The sequence below is a fragment of the Squalius cephalus genome, assembly GCF_949319135.1.
Source record: "Squalius cephalus genome assembly, chromosome: 15".
In the NCBI taxonomy this organism is placed as follows: Eukaryota; Metazoa; Chordata; class Actinopteri; order Cypriniformes; family Leuciscidae; genus Squalius; species Squalius cephalus.
The window spans coordinates 4,071,160-4,092,507 of record NC_137136.1 but is presented as its reverse complement, the minus strand read 5'-3'; the positions used below and the strand labels follow the sequence as shown (position 1 = coordinate 4,092,507).

The 21,348-nt window shown below is 37.5% G+C and overlaps 1 protein-coding gene across 4 annotated transcripts in view; it reads left to right on the top strand.

Moving 5' to 3' along the window:
- Positions 1-21,348, top strand: part of ubr5 (ubiquitin protein ligase E3 component n-recognin 5) — a 53,812-nt gene that overhangs the window by 14,890 nt on the left and 17,574 nt on the right. For 3 of the 4 annotated variants that reach the window (XM_079893981.1, XM_079893980.1, XM_079893978.1), the window contains exons 12-37: positions 261-415; positions 1,068-1,185; positions 1,429-1,613; positions 1,707-1,816; positions 2,828-2,940; positions 3,206-3,349; positions 4,031-4,142; positions 4,229-4,383; positions 4,481-4,678; positions 5,705-5,915; positions 8,025-8,151; positions 9,484-9,635; positions 9,740-9,835; positions 10,605-10,728; positions 10,810-10,907; positions 10,991-11,145; positions 11,914-12,005; positions 12,650-12,796; positions 12,951-13,069; positions 15,594-15,720; positions 15,817-15,946; positions 16,771-16,931; positions 18,417-18,656; positions 19,510-19,633; positions 20,140-20,251; positions 20,731-20,862. In XM_079893981.1, the coding sequence (XP_079750107.1) occupies positions 261-415; positions 1,068-1,185; positions 1,429-1,613; positions 1,707-1,816; positions 2,828-2,940; positions 3,206-3,349; positions 4,031-4,142; positions 4,229-4,383; positions 4,481-4,678; positions 5,705-5,915; positions 8,025-8,151; positions 9,484-9,635; positions 9,740-9,835; positions 10,605-10,728; positions 10,810-10,907; positions 10,991-11,145; positions 11,914-12,005; positions 12,650-12,796; positions 12,951-13,069; positions 15,594-15,720; positions 15,817-15,946; positions 16,771-16,931; positions 18,417-18,656; positions 19,510-19,633; positions 20,140-20,251; positions 20,731-20,862 (3,637 nt within the window). The remainder of the gene's footprint in view (positions 1-260; positions 416-1,067; positions 1,186-1,428; positions 1,614-1,706; positions 1,817-2,827; positions 2,941-3,205; positions 3,350-4,030; positions 4,143-4,228; positions 4,384-4,480; positions 4,679-5,704; positions 5,916-8,024; positions 8,152-9,483; positions 9,636-9,739; positions 9,836-10,604; positions 10,729-10,809; positions 10,908-10,990; positions 11,146-11,913; positions 12,006-12,649; positions 12,797-12,950; positions 13,070-15,593; positions 15,721-15,816; positions 15,947-16,770; positions 16,932-18,416; positions 18,657-19,509; positions 19,634-20,139; positions 20,252-20,730; positions 20,863-21,348) is intronic. The other variant, XM_079893979.1, reaches the window with a different exon arrangement.

The window sequence follows — 21,348 nt, the reverse complement described above, 5'->3', positions numbered from 1 at the left end:
ACTTGTAGTTGCTATAGTAATAACTATTTAGTAATAAATTATGCACAATTACATGCAACTAACCGTAAATCAAACCTAACCCATGTAGTTAATTAATATTACTTAATAGTACTTAAATCTATAATTGTAACAAGGATACATTAAAATAAAGTGTAACCTAAGATTGTGCAAGAGCCGGTTGCAAAAATCAATGATGCACAGTCTCGTACCAAAAATGTCCTCAGACCTCAAATTTCCATTAACCAATCTGTATTGTGTAGGTGGCGACATGGGTGGATGAAACTCTGAGCACTGTTGCTGCTAAACTAGAACATGGAGCACAAACGTTCCCAGAGCTGCAGGGAGAGCGCATTGTCTCTCTGCACTGCTGTGCCCTGTATACCTGCGCTCAGCTGGAGAGCAGCCTTTACTGGTGGTGAGTTTACAGCAGGGGTGTCCAAACCTTTTTTTAAAGGGGGCCAGATTTGATATTGTGGACACGCCTGGGGGCTGGATAATTATTTCTAAAAAAAAAAAAAAAAACTAAATAAAAAAATATTTTTTTTTCTCTATAAAATAAAAAAATTGTATTTAAGAAAAAATAATATAAATATATAATATGTTACAGTTTAATATAAATATATATATATATATTTTTACATTACAACTGTAATATTTATTTATGGATGTCTTAATTTTTTTTATTTTCAAACATTGCTTCTCATTACAAGTTTGGGTAGGTGGTTGGCACGTGTTCCCCAATGCACGTTAAAGTGACTCAAACTCAGAGTGGATGCAGAGATGGAGTTTGTATGTAGCGTTTACAGTGAAATGAGCCCCTTTTGAGAGGCTGCGAACAATGAGCTGCTCGCGTGTGAATGAACAGTGCCACACTTCACTCTGAAACACACAGTGCATATATTTATTTAATTAAAATTGCAGCCTTCGAGATTTGATAATCACAAACCATATCGCGATTTTTATTTATTTTATTTTTTTTTGTGCTTATTTCAATTTATCGTGTAGCCCTGGTTTGAGCTATCGTGCTTGTGATCTGTGAATACATTCTGAATTTCTTTTTTCTCCAGGGGTGTTGTGCCTTTTAGTCAGCGAAAAAAGATGCTTGAAAAGGCCAGAGCCAAGAACAAGAAGCCAAAGTCTAGTGCAGGCATCTCTTCTATACCCAACATCACAGTAGGAACTCAGGTGAGGATCATGGTTTGGTGGAGTTCAGAAATGTACTTTATTTGTAAAATTCAGTTTTTAGAATTACCTTATTATATGCATGTGTGTGTAATCTTTTGTTAAATACTTATTTAATCAATCAATCAGAATACTATAGGCAGTTACTAATGTTAAATTTGATCTTTACACTGCAAAGCTGGCATAGACCCTGTATCTGAGATAGGGCTGAACGATTAATTGCATTTGCACTCTTTCTTCACTTAGGTGTGCCTGAGGAATAACCCTCTATATCACGCTGGTGCCGTGGCCTTCTCCGTAAACGCGGGGATCCCTAAAGTGGGCGTCCTGCTGGAGTCCGTGTGGAACATGAACGACAGCTGCCGCTTCCAGCTCCGCTCACCCGAGAGCCTCAAAAACATGGAGAAGAACACCAAGACACAGGAGACCAAGTAAGATGGCTGTTTTTCTACATCCATACACATGCACCGAGGTATTTATGCTAAAAATAAGATGCTGATGAGTGTGCTTGTTCTTGTCATCAGGACTGAGAGTAAGCCAGAGCTGGTGAAGACGGAAATGGGCCCTCCGCCCTCACCAGCGTCCACATGCAGTGACACTTCCTCCATCGCTAGCAGTGCTTCTCTGCCCTATAGTATGTACACTGAATCGCTAAAACCACAAGCTGTTGTACAGGGTTTATACGGGCCCAAAAACTACCCTGTGCATTCCCACTGTCATTTTGCTACTTTTTCTGTAGTATAAGTGTTCTAGTCATAGCTTGACAATAATAATGGCCCAGAATCAGTTTTAAATTAAATGGTTAACTTCCCAATTAGGCGTGTGCTGCAGTTTTGTTGGTTTGTTTAGCTTTACTCTCGTGGCCTTCCACACATTTTTCTTTTTAAATGCATAAGTAGTTTAAGGACAATTTGGCTTTTCGTTTATTTATTCAGACTAGTGCAAAGAAAACATGCAGAATAAATTGTTTATTTTATTGCACTCTTTTTGCTCCTGTAGATTTCAATTGCAGCACTTATCTTTTACGTCATCTTCAGTCAGAAATCTCCACTTCTGCAGCTTTACATACACCAAACTTTACAGTTTTATTCTTATCTGTATTCTCAAGGGTTTTTACTGCGGGCTTTGTTCATATATCATTCGCCTGGTTTTATAGATTTTATTCCTAAAAACATGGTGAAATTTATTTTTTCTGACAGTATTTTCTGGAGTGATTTAAAGTGATATCAGAAATCCCTTGTTAAAAACGTTGACTCTAATATGTCAACAAAATGTAACAGGAATTTTGAACCTCGCCAAATCCAAGCTTTATTTCTGATTTCTGTTCAGTAAATGTATGCAAATTAGTGCATATTTCATTGGATAATGTGTAATTTACATATTTAAATATGTGATTTCAGAAAACTTGTAATATATATATATTTTTTCCAATTCCTAATGTTATCAATCCACTGGGAAAGCTTAGCGATATCTATTAGTTATTTTTTTTACCCAGTGGTGGCTTGCCGTAATAGAGTTTCAGCTTACAGCTGGCTTTAACTAGAGCCGTTTAAACATTCATGTTTGATCTTTTGTGAGATGCCAAAAGATACTAAGATGCGGCTGCAGTGTTGTCTTTGCTAACCGATGACCTGCTGTGCTACAGAGCGAAGACGCTCAACACCGGCTCCAAAAGAAGAGGAGAAGGTGAATGAGGAGCAGTGGCCTCTACGAGAGGTCGTTTTCGTGGAGGACGTTAAAAACGTCCCCGTGGGAAAGGTGGGTGCAGGCGTACACGTCGGCCAGCTTGATCCAGTGGAGATCATAACTACAAGCGAATTATATTTCTTCTCCACTGTGCTTAATTGTTATCCTCATTTTTGCAATGTATAACCGTAATAAGAATTTCCAATTATAATAGATGACATTTATATAAGCATACTGTGTTTTTACACTTGATGTTCCTGTCTGTTTTATCTCTGCTCTGTGTGTGATGCTTTGCTATTACACCTCATTTGCAACAGTTCTCTCTTTTGAACTCAAGGTGCTAAAAGTCGATGGTGCATATGTTGCTGTGAAATTTCCAGGGACGTCGAGCAGCGTGAGCAGCCAGAGCGCAGCTCCCACTGACTCTGACCCCTCCTCACTGCTGCAAGACTGTCGACTGCTCAGAATAGATGAGCTACAGGTAAACGCACACTTGCAGCTGTAAAAGGGCACTGTCATTTGCAGAATATCAAAAAGCATTGTTGGATCATTCAAAATGCCATTTTGATGGATAAATGGACAATTTTAGGTCTAAATTATTGTTGTTAAAACAGTCTCAGGCTGTGAATTGTCATTTTTAATTGTTGCAAATGTTAAATTTTGATATATCAGATTTTGAATGTCAAGGAACCCTAAGTATTTCTATAATATAAAAGCATTTGTATGTTTTGTAGATTATTCTATGTAAAATATACTGTTTGAGATATTTAAATATACTTTTATACTATCATTGTACTGAAGCAAATTATTAAAATATTATATGGAAAATATTTAGTTGACAGCGTATGTGAGATTAATACTTTTTTTTCACAAAACTTAATTGCAATGTAATTAATTTTTTCTTAATGTAAAATTTGTCAATAGTTTAAAATAGACACAATAAAAACCATGATGTCTTACTAGTCTTTAGAAAGCAGAATGAAATGGTTGAATTGGTGAACGATAAAGAATTCATTGCGTTAAGCGTGTGTAATATGTTTATTTGTATTTAAATATATTAAGTTTGAAAACCTTTGGTCTGTATAAATATTGAAATATGAAAACATGAAAACAAACATGACAGAATTTTTAACTGAGAGACTTTTGTTCCCCTTTTGAACAGGTTGTTAAAACTGGTGGAACACCAAAAGTTCCAGACTGTTTTCAGCGCACACTTAAAAAACTTTGTATCCCAGAAAAAGCAGAAATTTTAGCTGTGAATGTTGACTCCAAAGGTGACTACTGTTTTCAGATTCATCAGACTTCATTTTGTTGTGAATTTGCCCTGTCATTGACGGCTCTGATGTCTTGCGTCCTGCAGGAGTTCATGCTGTGTTGAAAACAGGCAGCTGGGTACGGTACTGTGTCTTTGACTTGGCCACCGGAAAAGCGGAGCAGGAGAATCACTTCCCTACCAGTAACCTGGCCTTTCTTGGCCAGAGTGAGCGTAATGTGGCCATCTTCACTGCTGGCCAGGTGAGACCATCACACAGCCTGATGTGTTTCATACACCTGAGGAGACTTTCCTTTTCTCCTTGCCTGTTTTAACTTTCTCATGTTTGCATATCCTCAGGAGAGTCCCATCATTTTGAGGGATGGTAACGGCACCATTTATCCCATGGCTAAAGACTGTATGGGTGGAATACGTGACCCTGATTGGCTAGACTTGCCGCCTATTGCCAGTCTAGGCATGGGAGTTCACTCACTTGCCAACCTTCCCACTAACTCCACAATCAAAAAGAAGGCAGCCATCATCATCATGGCTGTGGAGGTATACTACACCAGCCTGTTAAAGAATAGACATTAGTTATTTATAAAAATTGAAACATTATTTAGAAACATTTAGGAGTGCACAAAGAACTTCAGGGGTGCATTTAAAATGTATCAAATAATTGGTTCTCCTTAATTAAAGCTAAAGTTGATTCTTAGCAAAAAAAACACTGTTCTTTCAAAATGATATGTGCCCATTAATGTGTAATTACTTCTACCAACTAATCAAGTATTCTTGTAAGCGTAGAATCTGCCATTTAGAATACATACGAGCGAGTCGTTCGAATGTTGCGCATCCATCTTGAAAATACATTAGCCAAAGAGGGACATACCTGAAAATTCAAGCTTCGCCTTTCGCGTTTTGACACTCAGTGGCACCGTGACGAATGCGAGGGGGAGATTACTCGCGACTGCCTGCAGATTTGAAATAATACGGCCACCGTAGGAGTTAAAACGCCCTCTGAATGGGAGGGGCTAGAAAGTAATATTCAGTTGGTAGTCATAAACAATTTCACCGCTAGATGGGAGAAAATCCTACACAGTGTAGCTTTAAGGAGAAATTTACAAGCAAAACTAATCAATTTTTTAACATGAAAAGTAAACTAGTGTTTCAAACTGTATATATTGAATTATGGAATTATATATATATATATTTTAAACATTGAGTACCCAAAACACAAATAATTAATCAGAAAAAAAGTTCTGCATAATGCAGTACTTTAAATTATGAGCAATCCCAAAATAAACCAAGACTGTTATTTTGAAATGTACTACTTCCAGCTGTTCTTTCAAAAACGTGGGAGTTTAAAAAGTCACTTTTACAACTTTAAAATGTGTAGTGCTCATATTAATTGCATTAAATCATCGCCTTTTGAATAATCATATTAAGCCCCAAATAAAAATTACTTAAGATGTTTAAGACTTATGACCTTAAATTTGGGAGAATTAAATTTTTTTTTTTTTTATGACTGAATGCGAGTTAAGTCCTTATTTCCGGTTAATATATTGTTTGCTTTTTGCGTTTTAGAAGCAGACGCTGATGCAGCACGTGCTGCGCTGTGATTACGAGGCGTGCAGGCAATACCTGATCAGTCTGGAGCAAGCAATGCTACTGGAGCAGAACCCACACGCTCTCGATGTTCTGCTGAGCCACCGCTGTGACGGCAACCGCAACGTCCTCCACGCCTGCGTCTCCGTCTGCTTCCCCGTCAGCAACAAGGAAACCAAGGAGGAGGAAGGTAAGCTTGCATTTTTATAGCATTATTTTAGTATAATTTATATACATTATTAATCATTAAAAGATAGCAGTCTCGATACGATATCTTATTCCTTAATGACAACGATTCACTCTGCCACTGACCCACAGATATGAAGGGGCTTCAAACAACCACACAGTATCATTATTTCTGTTACAGTAATTCAAAGTACTGGGATACAGTAGCGACCAAAATAGAGTAAATCACCATTTGAAAGTAACTTGACTCTTCAAATAAAGATGGAATTATTACATTGTTGCACCGGTAGTAATAATTATTTATTGAATAAATTATTTGAGGCAATTCATCCAGTAATGAAACAAGTGAAGTCTTTGTGAATGAGTCATTGAATCATTCATTCAAACTGATAAAAAAAAAAAAAAAAAAATTATTCTAAATTGATGTAGAAAATAACAGTTTGTTAGAAGTTAGAACCTTTAGTAAATTACTAGGGCTGTACCAGAATATTCGAGTATTCGAATATTCGTTCGGTGGGTTGGTATTCGATTTTCAAATTTGACATTCGAATATTCGTTTTAAATTTTTTTTTTTTTTTTTTCACACCTGGCATCCCCCTAGAAACGGTTCCCATTCGCGCTTGAATGGGGCTGTCATGCGTTTTCTCAGATCGGATAGTTCTCTCTGATTTATCAATATGAACAATGAACACATAAATGTGTTTTTGCAAAACGGATATGAATCCGAACTTCAAATCCCGCGCTATAGGCAGATGTAATGGAGTGCACGTCACTAGCAACAGATAAGCTGCATTTTACTGATCGTCAGCTAAAATTTCTAAATCAAAGACCGCAATAAGAGAGCGGCAACAGCCCTGGTAAGATCATTTCGGTTCTTTACTTTTAATGAAGTTGATTGTGTGTTAAAGCATCTGCGACCCACTTTCACTTTGATTTGCGATAGTTTGCACGTTGGCTTGATGAATAGATGCTGATCTGCGGTGACGCGTGCTGTAAGCGTCGTCATATCTGGCTATAACATGATATAGCCTAAAACACGCTCTCACACGGTTATTTTTTTAGCATTTTTGGGCGAAATACAATACTCTTATTTTAGAGCGCAGAACAGCGGAGTTTGTATGGGCAGAAGTGCATGCCTGAGCTTGTAGGCTATAAGCTGCGTTGCTTTGACATTGTGGAAATAGAATAGAAACAATATATTAGCCTACCCTTTACTGTGTCAGTAATTACTGTGCTGCTGATTTCTGATTTGAGAGTTATTTGTTACTCAGAAAAATATTAGGCTGTGTTTTGTATCACTAGTGCAGTGTCCGTTCTCGGGAGCCCTGCGCGTGAGGCGCGCGCGCGCTTCCCGCTCGCGCTGTTCTGTATTAAAAGTTTATTAATTCTGAACGTGTCACGTCTCGCGTGTCTATATTGCACCAAATGTGACACTGCACTCGTGAAGTCGATTGGATGAACGGTTCTAAATGCAAGATAAATAATCTAAATGCAAACAGACAGACGCATAGAGATTCCTGCCTTTATTAGAGAGAAGAATATGTTCAGCCCCCTCCCTCCGAAGCTTCGAATATTCGATGTTAATTCCTATCGAAGCTTCGAAGCTCAAAAAATGGTATTCGGACCAGCCCTATAAATTACATGTTTTTTTGTTTTAGTTGTCTATTCAGAATCATGAAATCTCTATTTTAAACAAAAAACTATTATAGAAATGTTGTTGTTTTGTCGTTTTAAATGTCTAGTTTATTAATTTGTTTTATTTTATTTTTTACTTCAACTTTAAATAAATTTTATTTATAAATACTGTTGTCACAGTAACCAACTGAAATAAAAAAAACATTTTATTTCAGCTAATGTCGATATTATTTCAAGTAAAGAAATGTTTTTTTTTTTTCTAGTTGAACAATTTTTATTAAGTTACTTTTTTTATTAAGTTAATAAAACACTTATTTCAATTGATGACAATAACTATAACGTGGAGCTTTATAGACAATTTGTAGTTGTTTTCTGAGATGACAAGCGAGGCAGGACATTAGGTTTTGGAACACAGCTGATTTTAGATGGTTATGAAACCCAGCCTGAGATGACTTCATTGCTGTACGATGTGTTTCAGAAGCAGAGCGGTCTGAAAGGAACACGTTCGCTGAGAGGCTTTCTGCGGTCGAGGCCATTGCCAATGCCATTTCAGTGGTATCCAGCAACAGCTCTGGGAACCGCACAGGGTCATCCAGCAGCCGGGGGTCAGTATTCAGATTCACTGGGATACAGAAAAGCATTTCACCAGAGGAGCATTAAAAAAAAAAACTCTTAAATTTAACAGAAATTCGAAAAGATTTTTGGTGAAAATTAAGATTGGAGCCGAACCACACGGAAATGCATAAATTACAGTTGTTACACATTATCTATATTACTTAATTATATTATTTACATTTGTGCATTTGGCAGACACTTTTAACCATAGATGCTTTTTAGCATTGCATTCAAGAATGGTTTCAATGGGTCCTTTTAAATAAAAAAAAATGTAGGGCCATAAATCACATCTTAAATGTTATAACAAAAGTCTTAATTATCATTTTAAGAGCTCTTAAATTTGTAAAACAGGAATCACAATATGTCCTAATGTGATTTATTAATCTTCAAAAGACTGGGATTGAATTAAATAAATGTGAGGACAGCATATTCAAGTAAAAATGCAGCGCTGTTGTACTGGCCTGGGGTCTCAGAGAAGTTGCCGTTAATGAATACTGCACATTTAAGCTGAGCAAATGCTTATTGATACTGTTGATGAATTATGGTGTTCATTTTGTAATATGTTGTAGATGGTTGTAAGAGTGCATATTGTATCTCTCTCATCTCTTTCTGGAAGTAGTGATGCATAGACTTTTCAAAATAAGAGTCCCAGTGTATTTTGAGCTTGTTTATAATTAAAAGTTCCCGCACTGTCTTTTCTTCTTCTTCCTGATATTATTGGTATTTAGGTTACACAGTAAATTATATCAGCCATTTAATTTACTGTAAACTCTCATAGCTTGTGTCTGAGTTGCCCTGTCACTGGAAAGAAAGATAAAAAAAAAACAATAGCACATTTAGTATATAGATTTGAGCAGTTTCGACAATCTTATTATTGCCTTCCTTTAAATACATTATCTTAACAGCAAAATCAAATATCGATAGACCTCTAGTTTGTATGTATTGGTCTATTTTAGACACAAATCAATTTCAATACATATGCATATTGAATAAAACACGTCTTGAGTATTTTAAACTTAGTCGTGTTGCAACCTGTTCAATTAAATAAAATAATCTTGAGATATTATTTTGAGATTGAATGGGTTTGCTCTTTATGATGGATATATATTAATTTTATTTGTGCTTTAAAAAGATTTTAAGGTCTTAATTTTTTTTTACTGCGGAAACAGTCAAGGTATACATTTTATCAGTTCATGTATTCACAGGAAATCGAACCCATGAGCTTAGCATTGCAAGCGCAATGCTATACCGTTCAAGTTTTTATATTTGGTTGTCGATAACGCACAGTCATTTCAGTTTTGATTTTATTCTCGTTTCTGTAGCTTGCGTTTGAGAGAGATGATGAGGCGCTCCCTCCGCGCTGCAGGTTTGGGCCGCCATGAATCTGGCCCTTCCTCCAGCGACCACCAAGACCCAGTTTCACCCCCTATTGCGCCTCCCAGCTGGGTGCCAGACCCTCCACCAATGGATCCTGGTGAGTTCGGCTGTTCTTGGGCACAGATAATATTATATATTGAAAACAGATATATTGCATGCATGCTATAGCCTGATGTCTTACAAAACCATTTTTTCCGCTAGACGGTGACATTGATTTCATCTTGGCCCCTGCAGTGGGCTCCCTTACCACTGCTTCCACAGGCACCAACCAGGGGCCCAGCACTTCCACCATCCCAGGTACGTGAACCGGCCTCCCAAAGGACTCTCTACAGCAGTGGTTCTCAGCTGTTTTTCCTCCAGGACCCAGATTTTTACTTTGGACATCAAGTGGTGACCCAATTAGACGGTGTTAAGGGCTGTTCACTCCAAGAGAGATAACTATAACTATATTAGCATCCACACTAATGGATCTGCTTATAAGTGCATTTGTCGTCTGCCACTTTGAATGCTTGAGGCTTTTAAAGCAGGATGGGTTCTGATTGGCTGTTAAAGTTTATCATCTTTCAATAGCTGGATAAAATCATTCCGAAAGTGATTCCAACGAGAATCGAGAATGATATATATATATTTTATAGACATTTATTATACACATTGTTTCATATTATATATATTATAGTTGTGATGTGAACTGTGAATATTTTTTTTACATTTAGATTTTTAAAACCATCTTTATCTTTATTGTCATTATTCTGATCTGGCCTTTATTTTAGTATCATTGATATTATAGTTTTTGTTTGAATTTTTTTATTTTAATTTTTTTTATTTTGTTGTTTGTGTTTTTTTTTATGTATATGTGTGTGTATATAATTTGTTAATGTACATTTTATTTGAAGTACCCAAATGGTTTGTATGGTTTTAGGTAACAATATTAACCCTGATAATGAGATTCAGAATAGACCTGCAACCCGTTTTTGGGTCAAGATCCCTCCAGTCGAGAACCACTGCTCTGTGCCATCATTTAAAGCTTTTTTTAGCAAGTTTTCAATCTCTCTTGTGTCTTCTGAAGGACCTTCATCTGAACCCTCAGTAGTGGAGTCTAAAGACCGTAAGGCCAACGCTCACCTGATACTGAAGCTAATGTGTGACAGCGTCGTCCTGCGACCTCACTTAAGAGAGCTGCTCTCTGCCAAGTACGTGGCCCTGCCAGCTCTAAATCATAGCCATTCTCCTTTTAGCTCTCTTTGAGTGTTTGTATTGCTGTTGTTTGGTAGGGATGCTCGTGGAATGACTCCCTTCATGTTGGCGGTGAGTGGGAGAGCTTACCCAGCAGCCATTACGGTTTTAGAAGCAGCACAAAAAATAGCCAAAGGTAAGAACATCGATGCAGTTCAACTAAATTAGATGCGCGTTCAAAGCATTCAGAGACCTTTAGGATCTTGTGTTCTTGTGCAGGTGAACCGGGTCTTGGAGAGAAAGAGGATGCAGCGTCTGTGTTCATGGAGATGATCTGTCCTTCAGGCACCAATCCAGATGACTCTCCCCTCTACGTCCTGTGCTGTAATGACACCTGCAGCTTCACCTGGACTGGAGCAGAACACATCAACCAGGTACAAATGCCACAGCCTTCAATGGACCCTTTACACAGACTGTGATTGAGTTATCAACATCGGAAATATAGTAAAGAATTTCATAAAAAAAAACAAAAAAAAGTCATATACATTTATAATGCTATACTTGTGTTATAACACCTTGGCAGTAAATTACAAAAAATTAATTCAACAAAAAATTCACACCGTTCTCTCTTCTGACCAATGTAATCAGTTTCTTTTGGGAAGTCGTGAAAATGCTATTATGTATTTTTCTTTTGATATTGGAGCAAATGGGAATACAAAATTTGTATTTGTTGTAGTTTGTTCATTGCTATAGACGTTTGCCCAATTATGACTGCTGCTGAGAACCCTGGAAATGTGACAAGGGTCAATGAGCAAAGCAAAGATATTCCAAGCCACCAGTGTAATTAATCTAAATCAGTGGTTCTAAACTAATGGGTTGACATTTAAAATACAGGTTAATTTGCAGAAAGGATATACATGGTTTGTGTTTAACATGAGTTATGAATTACTCTGCTTAAACTCAACCATTGAAATGTAAGAAACGTTTAAAATGTATTTTCAAAGTTCTGAATTTCTAAGTGTATGGTATTCATAAATATATGAATGCATGCTTTTTTATTTATTGTATTTATTTTTTGCTAAATTTTGTAAAGATATTTTCAGATGTATTTTTTTTACACTTAAAAAAACAGTTGAGAAGCATTGATCTAAATGACTTTATAGAGTGGCACTGTGGGATTAACAGAACTTGTCTGTTTGCAGGATATCTTTGAGTGCAGAACTTGTGGCCTGCTGGAGTCACTCTGCTGCTGCACTGAATGCGCCAGGGTTTGCCACAAGGGTCATGACTGCAAGTGAGTGCAAAATTGACACTTTAATTTTCACCACATGCGTCCTTCTGGAAGTAGGAAATTCTTGAATGCATTGCAACCAGTGTTGTTATTGCCATCTGAAATGTATAATAATAATAATAGTAATACTAATTTATTACATTTATATAGTGCTTTTCTCTGCACTCAGAATGCTTATGCGACGGCAGCCATATTGTGCCAAATACCCCACCACTCACCAGCTATAGAAATATGGCCTTGGCAACTAACTGAAATAAAATAAGTTGAAGTACTAAAACTGAAATAAATATAAAAAACAAATATTTAAAGCTAAAAATAAATATTAAAAAATGGAAACTAATAATTTTTTTTTTTTTTTTTTTTACTGTTGATTTATTACTGAAAACTATACTTTTCAAAAATACTGAAGCATCTAGAAGGATAGTTTAATCTAAATAAATGGATTATTGATTATTGTTGTCATAGTGAGTATTGTGTTTTTAGCTTAGCATCATGTTGACACCAATTTAATTGAATGAGTTGCTGCTAATGTAAAGTTTTCTTTAACTGTTACTCGGTTACATTTCAGTTACTGTACCCTCTAGAAGACAGCAACATGATTCGCTAGGCTTTAAAACAGTAATGCATGCTCCTTGTTTCTTCTCCAGACTGAAGAGAACGTCTCCCACCGCATACTGTGACTGCTGGGAGAAGTGTAAATGCAAGACTCTTATCGCGGGCCAGAAAGCAGCTCGTTTGGATCTGCTCTACAGACTGCTGACCACTACTAATCTGGTTACCACTCCTAACAGCAGGTATTTTCACTAGGAAATATAGCACTTTATGCTGTTTAAAAAAGGAAAAAGACCAACTTTCTGTTGCCAAACCATTTTATTGGATCATCGGGGCAACATCCAACCTACATTCTGTGTCATGAACTCTTTCTTCCTCTCTGTTTGTGTCTGATAGGGGGGAGCACATCTTGCTGTTTCTGGTGCAGACCGTTGCAAGGCAAAGTGTTGAACACTGCCAGTATCGACCACCTCGCATCCGAGAGGACAGGAACCGGAAGGCTGCCAGCGCTGAAGGTGTGTCTTTGAGTAGGGAAGTGACCTGGGACTGGATTGACGAAAGTCTTCTTAAAGTCATCAAGTCAAATTTATTTAGGGCCTGTTTACACCTGGTCACTTCATGTGTTTTTACTGATCGGATAGCCTAGCTCTCTGATTTGTTAAAACGATTCCATTTACACTTGGTCACATAAATGTGTCTCCGCAAAACTGATATAAATCCGGTTTTCAATTCCCACACTATATGCAAATTTAACGGAGTTCACGTCATCGAAAAGCAACAGATATGAGCTGCATTTTATTTATCATCAGCTAATTTCAAGATCAAAGACCGCAATAGGAGAAAGGGTGGCATCAGCACTGGTAAGATATAATTTAGTCTCACTACTTTTGATAAAGATGATTGTGTGTTGAGCGTCTGCGAGTTTGCATGTCGGCTTGCTGAAGAGATACTCAGCTACTGAAATGCGCATAGGCGCAGATGAGTATCTGTCAAATCAGGCTATAACGTCATATAGCCTATAACACGCTCACTCGTTTTATTTTTTTAAACATTTTTGGTGGAGTAAAACTTACATGTGTTTTCAACAACCAGATGCATTTACACATTTGGAATGCGCCTCAAACCAACTCCTGAAGTGGTTTGAGTGATTGAATTTAAATCCGTCTCGAAAGCGGTTCGCAGGGCATTTACACCTGGTCTTTTCACGATCGGATGGCTGTCCGATCAAAGAAATCCATGAAGGAACTAGGTGTAAACAGGCCCTTATATGGTACTTTTCACAATACACATTGTTTCAAAGCAGCTTCACAGCAAATCATGATTGTTAATGTTTATAATGTGTTAATATCTTCATTCCTTAAAGTCACATTTAGCAGATTAGAGCTGGGTGATAATATAGTTTACATCATATAGTTTAGATTAACGAACATTCTTACAAACTTTTGGGACTAATCTTAAGTGCATTATTATTATTTTTTAATTCTAAGACAATGACAATGATCAACTCAATGGAAAAACACTTCAAAAGTCATATTTTTGGACTGCCTGCAGATTAATGCAATCATAATCATAATTTCACTTTTAAAAGAGCCTGTCTCAAGATGGAGCGATCCGTTAATTTTTGCACTGTCTTTTTGCGTTCTTTTGTCTGTGTGTGCGCGCTTCTGGAGTGATGGTGTCCTATGTATGAGCGCCTCATTTGTGCTGAATGTTGCCGAAAATTGTCATAATTATCAAATTAAAAGTAAGGTCCTCAGTTGAGTTAGTACTGAATTTTGAAGTCAGCAGTCACGCGTAATCATGACCAATAATTTTTTTCATTATAGATCACTTGTCACTTCAGAGTAAATATGTACAGGGGTTGGACAATGAAACTGAAACACTGGCCAATGTTTTGTTGGAGGTTTCAGTCACATCTATATGTGTGCGGCCTGGTGGCCAATCTCCATTTGTTGGTGTGTGTTTCGCTGGCTTATCTGTGACCAGGACCTTTGTTGCGTATCGAGAGCTCTGGTATCCAGGCTAATGTCGGCATTAAACCACAGAGGACAAACAACATCCAACAGAAGTAACTGTCGATGCAAGAGGAAGCTTCTGACAGGGATGTCCAGGTACTAACCCAGATTGTATCCAAAAAGCATAAAACCACATCTGCCCAACTCACTGCAGAATTAAATGCACCTTGACTCTCCTGTTTCCACCAAAGCTTCGACAGGAGCTCCAGAGTCAATGTTCATGGTCGGGCTGCTATGGCCAAACCTTTGGTCATTCGTGCCAATGCCAAATGTCGGTTTCATTGGTGCCAATGGTGCAAATCTGGGGCTGTGGACAATGTGAAACCACCTTCACTGTCCGTGTGAGTTACGGTGTGGAGAAACCCCAAAGAGACTGAACACCCAGACTTCACGGCAGTGGGTCAGTGATGGTTTGAGCTGCAATATCATGGCATTCCCTACTGTGCTTGATGGACGCATCACTGCCAAGGACTACCGAACCATTCTGGAGGACCATGTGCCATGTATCAGCATGATAATGCACCAATACACACAGCAAGACTTGTGACAGAATGGTTTGATGAAGTTGAACATCTCCCATGGTCTGCACAGTCACCAGATCTAAATGTTTTTGAGGTATTTTGGAGGAGCGAGCCCTACAACATACTAATAAATTGTGTTCTAAAACCAGACGTTTCAGTTTCATTGTCCAACTCCTGCATATGTACTGTCATGGTGTAATGCTAAATTACACAATTAATTAGAAACAACCCACTAAATTCATTAAACATCGTGCCTTTGAGAATTTAAGACCTAGATTTTATCCTAACTTTAATAAATTATTTACAATGATTTTTAAGAAGATTATTTTCAAGAATTTGAATTATTCTTAACTTTTGCCACAGTGCATGAAAATAAAGAAATGCTCTCAAGATTCTTTCTCAACTTTTCAAGTATTTCTTAACATGTCTTTGGTTTTATGCACGATTCGTTGAGAAGGTTTTGGTGTTTTTTTTGTTTTTTTTAATGCGTCTCTGTCTTTCAGACTCTGATATGCCGGATCATGACCTGGAGCCTCCACGCTTTGCCCAGCTGGCTCTAGAGCGCGTGTTGCAGGACTGGAATGCGCTCAAGTCCATGATAATGTTTGGCTCTCAGGAAAACAAAGACCCGTAAGTCGAACATTTTAACTATCACAGCAGGCAAATTTCATTGGACTCATTCAGCTTTCTTGACTTTTTTTTTTTTTGGCTGTTGTATCATTCTAGGCTAAGCGCCAGCAGCAGAATCGCTCACCTTTTACCAGAGGAGCAGATGTACCTGAACCAGCAGAGCGGCACCATCAGGCTGGACTGTTTCACACACTGCCTCATTGTCAAGTGTGCACCAGACATCACTGTGAGTGGAAGAAACAGCTGTTGTTCTTTCCATACCTGGAGAAGTCTCTGTTGTATATTTTTGAAGTTATGCTCTAGTCAAGTCACCTTTATTTATATAGCGCTTTTTACAATTTAGATTTTTCAAAGCAGCTTCACCGTAATAAACAGGAAATAACAATAAATGATTTAAACTTCCTCAAATATGAGTCATTCTGCTGTAGAGAAACTCTGCAGAAGACAATAGTGTCATTATTCAGCTCAAGGTCAGTTCAGTGTTGAATCAGTTCAATAACTGTCAATGTTGTAAAGTTTGTCAGTTATGAAACGAAAATATTTCATCAGCTAATATTACTATTATGTAGAGCAAAGGCCAGTTCACATCAAGGACGATAACTATAACAATAATGAAAAAGATATAGTTCTAAAAATCGTTCAAAATATAAAAGAAAAGCAAGAGTCCACACCACAATTAACGATAACGGCACAGAGAAACGATACCGTTGGAATCACTTTTTTAGAAAGAGTTCAAGCATTTAAAGTGGCAGGCGTCAAAATTGCAGCAAACGCTTATATCAAACAGAAAGATATCGTTCTAATATTGTTGTTATCATTCTTGGTGTGAATGTGCCTTAAATCTTATCTTACCCTTCTTTTTTAAATCAAGTTATACCTGAGTTTTCACAAACTGATCCGAATTATATGAGAAATGAAAAGGTCATGGAAAAATTGTGGGAACTTTCTAATGCATAAAGGTTTGTTAGCTTGCCTTTTCATGTTGCTGTATGTTTCTTGTGCCATATTGAGTTGTGTTAACTTTCTTCTCTTCTTTTTGTTGTTCCCCAGTTTATTGACACTCTTTTAGGGACCCTGGTGAAGGAGCTACAGAATAAATACACCCCCGGCCGCAGGGAGGAGGCCATCAATGTCACACGGAGGTTCTTGCGCTCTGTGGCCCGAGTGTTTGTCATCCTCAGTGTGGAGATGGCATCCTCCAAGAAGAAAAAGTATGACTTATTTACTGGACTTTGCTTTGTACTGTAGTCAGTCACACCGATGAGAATCGAAAACGGGGATTTATAAAATATTGACTTTTAAAAGCAATATATGAAATCGAATGCTTTATGCAACAAAACAAATCGTTTTATCTGATGACCTTACCTTGAAAGTCAAAGTCGTTCACGCTTCATGTTGATTTTTTTTTTAACCCTATAAAATCTACTGATACACAAATTTCTAAGGCCTCTAAATGATCAATATGATCTCAACTTTGCTGGTAAACCGCAACAGGAATATTAGGCTTCTGGGGCCTCATTTATAAACGTTGCGTACGCACAAAAGAAGGCGTACGCCGCTCTCTACGCAATAATTGGTATTTATAAAAAGTAAACTTGACGGGAAAATGTGCGGTCCTTCACGCAAGGTCTGACCCAGGCGTACGCACAAAAACGGGTGAAATGAGAAATGGCGACACCGTCGGCAGAATGAAGAAACACGTGAAGTGTGTGAAACTGTAGAAACTGTAAAAGAAATGGCAATACTGCCTCTCATAAATAACATGAAGAGTTAGCAAGTCTTACAATTAACAGCCGACACGAACACCCGTTTGATCGATCTGCAGTGTAAACAAACAAAAGCAAACGAAGATTACAACAGAAATGCAAATTAACACATATTTGCAAAATGAAAAGTGAAATATGTTCTGCAATAATATTGGCATGTTATGCAATTCATCCTCATCATAACACATCTGTAGCTTGTCAGATGCAATCAAATGGATGGTAATAAAATGCCATGATGCCGTCACAAGGCGTAATGACGTGAGTGAAGTTACGTTTCTTGGTTTTCCTCTGTGTTTGCCATGATTTCGCAATCAATGAATATTAACTTGTGGGCGTTTCACAGACTATTTATGGGCAACTATGGGCGTGACATGAAGCCGCAAAAGCTGCGCTACATTTAGAATTGATTGTGATTTATTAAGGGAAAACTGCGTAGGATGTGCGTGCGCACGGTTTTATAAATCCGAATATTTCTGTGCGTACGCACGTCCTATGTTTCATCCGTACGCCACTTCTGACGCAAATCCTACACAAAGTTTTATAAATGAGGCCCCTGTCCCTTTAAGAACTGCATGGATCCAATATACTGGTACACAAGCCTTCTATTTCTCAGCTGTTTACATTCATTTAAGACATAACTGATTATGTTTACAAGGATACTCTGCCGTTTTTATATAATTTTGTGTAAATTAACCGTCCTTATTGTCGAGCCCTGCTGTATTTTGTACAGGGTTCATTTTGTTTTGCCAAGTTTTTGTTTATTTTACCCAAAGATAAACATTTGATTATGCAACAGACATTATACAGCTCAGTGCCTTCATGCAGTTAATGAATAAACCATCGGTTTGTTACATCTGCCTTTTTCATGCTATAGCCTTTCTAAACAATAATCACACTGTTCACATTCTCTCTCCTGTGTCTTTCCTTCAGCAACTTCATCCCTCAGCCCATCGGGAAGTGCAGGCGTGTTTTCCAGGCGCTGTTGCCGTATGCAGTGGAAGAGCTCTGTAATGTGGCGGAGTCCCTGATTGTGCCGGTGCGCATGGGTATCGCTCGCCCTACAGCGCCCTTCACTCTGGCCAGTACCAGCATTGATGCTGTGCAGGGCAGTGAGGAGCTCTTCTCTGTGGAGCCGCTGCCACCACGTCCCTCCCCGGATCAGTCCAGCAGGTGGGTGACGCTTTAGTCGGCCGCACAGTTTTTTTTTTTCTTTTTTTGTTTTCTTCAAAACTGGTTTTCATTTACTGAATCTTAGAGTCTCCATGGATTAAAATAATAAAATATAGAGCTATATGTTCTTTTAGGTTTCTCATTTTTTAAAGCTTAAGTTGATTCTTAGCAAAAAACACTTTGTTCTTTCAAAATATGTGCTCATTATTTATATATATATATATATATATATATATATATATATATATATATATATATATATATAATTTATATATTAAATATATACATATAAAAAAATGTCCAAGATTATCCATACTACATAATTTTAATATCTGAATATCAAATGAGATACTACATGCTTTTTTGAGTAATGTTTGTTTGCACATCTCTCAATCATCATTGTATTGCATTGAATTATATTTTTTGCCCCCCACAATTAACTTTTTTGGGTGGACTATTCCATTGGGTTTACACTGAAGCTATTGCAGTGAAATTAAAATTGTCATAATTTACTCACACATGTCATTCCAAACCTGTTTGACTTTCTTCTATGGAACACACAAAAAAATATATAACTGTTTTGGTTCCCATTGACTTCCATTTTGTTTGTCCATACCATGTAAGTCAATGGGAACTGAAACTGTTTGGTTATCAACATTATTTAAAATATCTTCTTTTGTTTTCAGCAGAAGAAAGAAATGCATACAGGTTTGGAATGACATGCGTAAATGATGACAGAATTAACATTTTTGGGTGGACTATTCCATTAAATGTACACCGACGCTTTTGCAAAGTATTCTAATGGATCTTAATCAAGTTGTCGTTAATGCTGATGGTTTCTTGTGCTACTCAGCTCCAGTCAATCAGCCTCTTCGTACATCATCAGGAACCCTCAGCCCCGCCGCAGCAGCCAGTCCCAGACGGCCCGCGGACGTGACGAGGAGCAGGATGATATTGTTTCTGCTGATGTAGAAGAGGTGCGGTGCCCTACACTTGCATGTAGCACAACTATGCCAAATATTGCCCGTTTTATTACCCTGGCCAATATGTTGGTTGGTTGGTTTGTTTGTTTACCTTAAAGTCAGCTTGAAACCGATGATGCAATCATCTTTTTTCCCTATTGTGATGTATTTCCAAGTAAAACTGCGTCTGGATCAAGAACAAATGTAGGGCGGGACTTGATTTTATCCATGGGGAATTGATTGGATGCTTGTGATTTGCTATTGGTCAGTCTCATGTGAGTGACAGATTGCCCCGCCCTTGCTCAAGTAAACACGCCATTAGAGAACAAATGTCACTGCAAGAGGGAGGGGAAGTTATTTTGTTTAAAGATTGAGGCACATGAATTAAGTAAAAAGTGCACTGATAAATCATTCATAATAAATACTGCAATATTCCATAACAAAATAAGAATTGCCTATTTTGATTTCATGGTGACTTTAAGCTCATTCTCTAAATGCTACCTGGCTGTTCACCTGTTCAGGTAGAGGTGGTGGAGGGAGTTGCAGGTGAGGAGGATCACCATGATGACCAGGAGGAGCAGGGGGAGGAGAACGCAGAGGCCGAAGGACAGCATGATGAGCATGATGAAGATGGTAAACACAAATCACAGAGATGTTTTAATTCATACCATATACATGTTCTGTTCATCATAAAACGTTGAATCCAGAATTAAAAGATTGTAAACAGAACAGAGAAAACCATTTATATTCATTTTTGAGGTCTAACAAACATGTGGAATGCTTTTCCTTTCCCAATAGTATAAAATTAATATTGTGATAAATCATATCATCTTGCTTATTACATGGCTATTTGCCACACAAGTAAATAATTAGACACAAAATATTGAGTTGAAATATTTAATTGTAGCCATCTACAAATTCTCGGATAAGCGTCATTATACAGTGTCACTGTTTCCAACGGATATTATAATTGACCTCAAAATGTAGTAATATAAAAATAAATAACTAAACCATGTGTTAGAAACACTGACGCTGCTTGTTGTCTTTCTCTAGATTTCTTGCCAACAATTTCTTCTGTAAACGAGGCTGAAGTCACAATCTTTTTCTTGCAGGCAGTGACATGGAGCTGGATTTGTTGGCTGCTGCTGAGACTGAGAGTGACAGTGAGAGTAACCATAGCAACCAGGACAACGCAAGTGGGCGCAGAAGCGTTGTGACTGCCGCCACCGCTGGATCTGAAGCAGGTGCTTCAATTTGATAAATTTATGCAATTATGCCTCAAAATGTTCCCTTCTTTTTCTGCTTTCAAATAACCTTCCACATAACCTTCTGAGCGTGCAGTAGGCTATAATGGCTTCAGATAAGATGCTATAAATGCATTTTGTTTTGAATTTTTCCATGTGGCCTCTTTAGAATTATGTTTAGGGAGTTGAACAGTCTATTTTGAACAGTTCTATCACTTCAGATGCCCTTGCGTATCTACTTTAGGCAGAAATTACAGACCAACTAGTTAGTGGCGTAGCACACTCTCATTAGCATTTTTTTTTAAAGGGACAATGTACATTATTATTATTATTATTATTATTATTATTATTAATAATAATAATAATAATAATAATAATAATAATAATATTATTATTATATATATATATATTTTTTTTTAGCCCATGCATCTAGTGTCATCAAATGTAATTGCAAAAATGACTTTTCAAACACTTTTTCAATTAGTC